Raw genomic sequence first — 5828 nt, forward strand, 5'->3', positions numbered from 1 at the left:
AATCATTATATATATATATATATATATATATATATTATTTGAAAAGTAAAATTTTCACAACATGACTCTCACATCAAAGTTAAAGTGGTTTGATATCATTTTATATCTCTGATAAATAAAATATATAAATTACCTATAAAATAAAAACAAATTTAACTTATTTTGATTAGATAAGTGATTATAATTAATAATAATAAAAATTAATAATTCATATACATATTGTATTGTTCTATGAAAATATTTTTTAATAAAAATTTAAAAACAGAAAACACATGATTAAAATTAATGAAGTAAAATTCTTAATTTATCTATTAATAATGAACATAATATACAAAATATACGTAAAATATTTAAATGAAAACTTAAATATTATTTTATCATTAAAGTCTTTTAATTTGTAAAGAATGTATTAACAAAGTGATTATAAATATCCATGTCCATATGCGCAGACAAACATCTAATTAGGGTTATAAGCCTAATAATTAAACTTTAATTTTAGTTGAAAGTGATAATGAAGAAAAAACGGTAAAACCGCAAGAATAAAACAAATAAATAATAGTTTTCTTTTTCCCAAAAAACCTGGAGTCTGATAATCTAAGAAATTGTTTTCTTTTTTTATATTTAAAATAGCCAGATAATGACAGTTTTAAAGTGGTCGTATCAATGAATTTTGGGGAACAAGATAATTACTACGTTTTCGTTATTTCGTTTTTTCTTACTTTTTGTGAACCCCAATTAAAAAAAACTAATAACCTTTCTAAACAAACAGAATTAATAATTTTAGTCAAAATCCAAAAACCCTAATCCTCACTGGAAAGGATTTCAACATGCTGTTTATATATAAACACAAACCTCTATCAATCTATCATCAGGCTTGAATTTAAAAAACTAAACTTTCTCTCCAACAATGTCTGTGGTATTCAGTCAAAAAAAAAAAACAATGTCTGTGGTCATAAAGTTCTTCATCTTCTTCCTTCAATTTTTAAGATTTACAAAAAAATCGTGGTTAGTACTATCCTAAGCTTTTTAAGTGTAATATCACTAATCATGTGTGTTAAATGTAGTGGCAGATGATTATAAATATCATAAGAAAATCATGATTAAGTACAATTTGTATTTTAATAGTTTAGATGCTTCGCATCAATGATGATAAACAATTTCCTATTGGAATTGAATATTTGTATACCAAATTCATTAAAATGTTAATGAAATTAAGATGTGTAAAGAGAAGAAAGATAAGATAGCGTAGCCGTGTAGTGCTTTCAAAACCAAATAAACAGAATCAAAATCAAAATCAAAATGGAGACAATGAATTGTTACGAAAAAAAGTTATAAGAGAAGATGTGTTGCTTTGGTTCTCTTAGTTTGCAATTGCATTAAGAAAAACTATTTTTCCCTTATTTGGTACCGCTAGAAAACACTAGCGTGTTATTTTCTTCGCAGAATTCACATCACATAAACAATTTATATTTTTTATTAGATTCGGAAATAAAATAAATAAATAGAAACAAAAATTAATAAACTAGCCAAAAGTCCTCTACTAGCTAGGCAGAATAATTAGGAAAATAAATAACAATTACTTAAGGAATCGAAGTATGTTGTTACGACGACTCAGGCCATGTAACATGTAGGTCAACAGATTTGTAGCTTCATATGGAGGACATTCATAATCAACGTTTGGCCACAAAACATCTATCTTGTTCACCAAGTTACGGTATGGCTTCCAGTTGTTCCATTCCCGAACATAAGCTTGAGCTTTGCCTTGTAAGAAAAACGATCTGTTGACAAAACCTTCAGCTTCGGTTTGCAAGGAAGGAAATTTATCCGCATTACCTGTTCTCATTGCTTTTGGTCGAAAAGGATACTTTGTATCTGCTTCACGTAGCCATCCTTCAATCATCTGTTTGAAAAAACTAGAATAGTCAATGTCTGACTCTGACATATTTTGATTTTTGCTGACATTATGATCTTGTACATGTTTTGCCATGGAAGATTCGGTCAACAAGAAAACGATGAAGAGTTTTATGGCGAGAGACATCAGCGGCGACATCAATTAAGGCTTATGAAAAGAAAAGAAAAACGAAAACAAAATAATAAAGACTTTTTGTATTTTTCTGACCTCTGAGATGTTCTGTTATATATATATATGATCAGACCGACGTTTCTCTCTCCTCTCCTTTTTCTTTTGGGATTAGCGTTATAAACCCAATTAAAAGAGAAAAAAAAACGATATAGCTCTAAAAGACCAAAACAAATAAAAGGTACTAGTTTTCTGTTCCCTAAAAATCTGGAATCTGATATTCCAAGTAAATGTTTTTCTTATAACCTTGATAAATACTGTAATTTCTTTAAATATGATTTGGATAGTCATAATTTTAAAAAATCGTGTTATCAAAGAATTTTCGGAAACAAGATAACTACTACTTTTTCTTTGTTAATCCCAGCAGTAAAAGGATATAATACTATACAAACCCTAATCCTCACTGAAAAAGGATTCAACAAGCTGTTTGTATATAAACACAAACCTCTATCATCAAGCTTGAATTTAACAAAAAAAAAACTAACCTTTCTCTCCAACAATGTCTGTGGTCATAAAGTTCTTCATCCTCTTCCTTTTGGTTGATATATCCACCGCATATTATAGGCCAGCTGATCGGACCTCCGAGGACAAAAAAGGAATCGGTCTAAATAAGTCAGAGATTGACTATTTCAGTATTCTTAGAGACACAGTTCGAGGATGGGGAAGAGAAGCAGATGCAAAATACTCGATGTCGGCATCTACCGATTACATGGCCCGGTCATTATTCCTACAAGACAAAGTTCGAGGTTATGTTCAGCTTTGGGGAGAGTGGAAGAATCATACGGGATACCCATACGCCGACTTGCATAAGAAAATTTATGGTGACTTTTGGCCAATAGAATATATTGATTGCCGTAGAAGTGAGGGTATAGATATCTTGATGTATCTTTTATATGGCCTTAGTGCAGAATCGGGCATGGTTTAATTGTTTTCTTTTTTAATTTCGGTTTCAGAATTGTTTTTGTAATTCATATATATTTCTTGTTTTGGTTTGACTCTTGTTGGAGCTTTTCTTTTCTGTCAAAACTATTATTTTACTGATATCTTTTGGAAAGAGATCCCTGCAGTCCAACGTTACTACTTATATAAGCTTCCCCTTCTATGTTTCTATGTATTAATATGTTGTTGTCAAAAAAAAAAAAAAACTAATATCCTTTGGTGGGTTCGAGATTTTATTCTTGCAAACTTTTTTTTTTTGAACTTTATTATTCTTGCAAACTTGAATTAGTAGACATAGCTCTTGCTAAACTTAGAAAAATCTCACACAGTAACCTCAAGAGGTTCGCGAATAAAAGTAGAAATCAGATAAAAGGGAAAAAGTAGGAAGCATACACAAAATGAGTCAACTGACCACGTACATTAATAAAAAAACAATTTCATTTATAAAAGTTTCAAAATATTACTTTTTTGGCGGGTTCAAGAATTTATTCTCTTGCAGACTTGAATTTAATAGACTTCTCTTGCTAAACATAGCAAGTTCTTTCACAATAACCTCAAGCGGTCGTGAAGAAAAGGGAAAAAAAAAAATACTAGAAAACAACAACGGAAAAAGATCAATCATATGTTTGGTTTGGTTTGTTCTTCTTTTCGTGACTAGACAGTGTAGTGTCCTGGAGTTTCAATGTCCAACCCCTTTAGTTTTGCTACTGATTCCACATGTCCCTTGAGTGTGTGCAGCTCTCTAAGCCTGTTGTTAACATATATAAAACATGCAGTTAGTGTTAAACTCAAGTCAAAGAACCGGGAATACCTAAAAGGTTGAGATAAAAAAGGGTTCATCATACCGAGCGATCTCAGCTCTTCTCTTGGCTTGCTCTGCAATCTCAGACAATTCTCTGTAAGTTCCTTGCTCAGGAATGATGCGAACAGGTTCTTTTGGCTGTAGACCGTGAAGTGTCCTCTGAGCAACTGCCCATTGAGCCTCCCTCTCTTCTTTTCCGAAATCTTTCTTGGTCGTTAAAGCAATCCTGTTCTCAGTCATGTTGAGCCAAGCCTTTCCAGACAGGGTGTAGCGAATGGCAAACTTGAGAAGGTCCAGTGGGAAGTATGTTATAATACTGTATAGCCAGATCACTCCAGCCCATCCCCATCCAATACCTTTAACCTCTGCGAACTCCCAGTTGGCATAGACCGCAATCACAGTGGCAACCTGCATTGGAACAAACAACATGTTCATTGATGACCTTTCCCTACCTCAAAATGTGGAGTTGTGATCTATGATGATCTTACCAGTTGTGCAATGAGGAAAGCAATCATCAGCAACGCTCCAGGACGTTCGACAAAGGACCAACTCCTTGATCTCGTGACGAAGATTAGAGCTTGACTAATGATACTAACTTGTAGATACACTGCACTCATTAGCTCGTGCTCATTACCCCTAATGGACCTCACACCAAACTTGTCCTGTAAATCGAAAGGGAAAGTTAAGTTTAAAACTCTATATATACACTTAGAAAAGTAGACATGTTATTATTATTATTATTATTTACCGAGAAAAAGTCGGTCTCGTTTGCCAACCAGAAGAAAACAACAGTCATGATGGCTAGGTAGCTTCCAAGCACAACTCCAGTAGCAAAAATTTCTCTAAGTTTCCAGCTATCAGGTGTGGGAGATGGCGTCACTCTGTCCTTTGAAATTGTCATAATGGTACCTATAGAAACATATATAATATCAATAACTTGTATCTGAGGATTATTCAAAAGGACAGTCTAGCTCACCATCGTTAAGAATGGCAATGATCAGAACCATAAATGCTGAGAAGTCAAACTTCCATATCAAAGCAATAAGCATGAAACCGAGAACGATACGGATTGTGATTGAGACTGCGTATATAGTATAGTTTTTCATTCTCTGGAAAATAGCTCTGCTGGTGAGGACAGCACTGATGATAACGCTGAGTCCAGGCTCAGTGAGAACGATATCTGAAGCACCCCGAGCAGCGTCCGTAGCATCATCGACAGCGATACCAATATCAGCTTTCTTCAAAGCAGGAGCATCGTTGACACCATCACCAGTCATTCCAACAATATGCTTCCTCTCTTGCAACTTCTTCACGATCTCGTATTTGTGCTCTATAGTGTCCAAAACAAAGAAGCTTAGAGCAAAGGTAACAACCAACTTTGCATTAAGAAAAACCAAAAGTAAATAATAAAATAAATAATAACCTGGGAAGACTCCAGCAAAACCATCAGCCTGTTCGATCAAGTCCTCAACAGGAATGTTTGCAAGTGCTGGGTCCTTGTGATTACCGAGAAGAGCCGAAGACGGGTACATGTTTGTTCCCATTCCAAGTCTTCGACCAGTTTCCTTTCCAATAGCAAGTTGGTCACCTGGCCACATACAATGTAACATGAGAATATCAGTGGGGAAATGCAAAGAGTTTAGCTACCAGGACAAGACGGTTTTAGGACAAGACGGTTTTCCAATTCAAAACCAATGATCATAAATAATTAACACATCTTTTCATATAGTACTAGGTGTTTTCCTGCACCATGTGCAGAAATAAAAGTTTTAAAATATAAATTTATTTTAAAATATAAATTTTGTTAGTTTTTGATTTTGTTAATTTTTATTTTATTATTTGGTTACAATATATAATCTTAATTTAATCATATGTAAAGATTTAAAATTAAAAAAATATTTTTATTCAATGTATATTTAGTAATATATATGTATATCTTTTTTTAAAATATATTAAATCAAATTTTGTAAATGTAAGAGAAAATTTTGTTAAGTGTATAATTATCAA

The 5828-nt window shown here is 32.8% G+C and overlaps 3 protein-coding genes across 5 annotated transcripts; 1 reads left to right on the top strand and 2 right to left on the bottom strand.

The window, feature by feature from the left end:
- Positions 1–1456: 1456 nt before the first annotated feature.
- LOC108853577 (uncharacterized) lies at positions 1457–2111 on the bottom strand. 3 transcript variants are annotated; one of them, XM_057007044.1, is made up of 3 exons: positions 1976–2106; positions 1834–1900; positions 1457–1761 (listed from the first exon to the last, which is right to left on the bottom strand). In XM_057007044.1, exons 1-3 carry the CDS (start codon positions 2048–2050, stop codon positions 1577–1579), a joined length of 327 nt encoding a protein of 108 aa, XP_056863024.1. In that variant the 5' UTR covers positions 2051–2106; the 3' UTR covers positions 1457–1576. The 3 variants fall into 3 exon arrangements, with proteins under 3 accessions (XP_056863024.1, XP_056863022.1, XP_056863023.1); XM_057007042.1 differs by having other exon boundaries at positions 1834–2111; XM_057007043.1 differs by having other exon boundaries at positions 1457–1900.
- A 361-nt stretch (positions 2112–2472) lies between these two features.
- LOC108853376 (uncharacterized) lies at positions 2473–3090 on the top strand. Its single transcript, XM_018626792.2, has one exon. The coding sequence runs from the start codon at positions 2580–2582 to the stop codon at positions 3003–3005; it is 426 nt and encodes a 141-aa protein (XP_018482294.1). The 5' UTR covers positions 2473–2579; the 3' UTR covers positions 3006–3090.
- Positions 3091–3488: 398 nt separating this feature from the next.
- Positions 3489–5404, bottom strand: LOC108853199 (ATPase 2, plasma membrane-type). Its single transcript, XM_018626646.2, has 6 exons — positions 5245–5404; positions 4798–5151; positions 4570–4730; positions 4310–4483; positions 3865–4229; positions 3489–3767 (listed from the first exon to the last, which is right to left on the bottom strand). Exons 1-6 carry the CDS (start codon positions 5363–5365, stop codon positions 3674–3676), a joined length of 1269 nt encoding a protein of 422 aa, XP_018482148.2. The 5' UTR covers positions 5366–5404; the 3' UTR covers positions 3489–3673.
- Between the last annotated feature and the right edge of the window lie 424 nt (positions 5405–5828).

This window comes from Raphanus sativus, chromosome 4 (assembly GCF_000801105.2).
Source record: "Raphanus sativus cultivar WK10039 chromosome 4, ASM80110v3, whole genome shotgun sequence".
Taxonomy (NCBI): domain Eukaryota; kingdom Viridiplantae; phylum Streptophyta; class Magnoliopsida; order Brassicales; family Brassicaceae; genus Raphanus; species Raphanus sativus.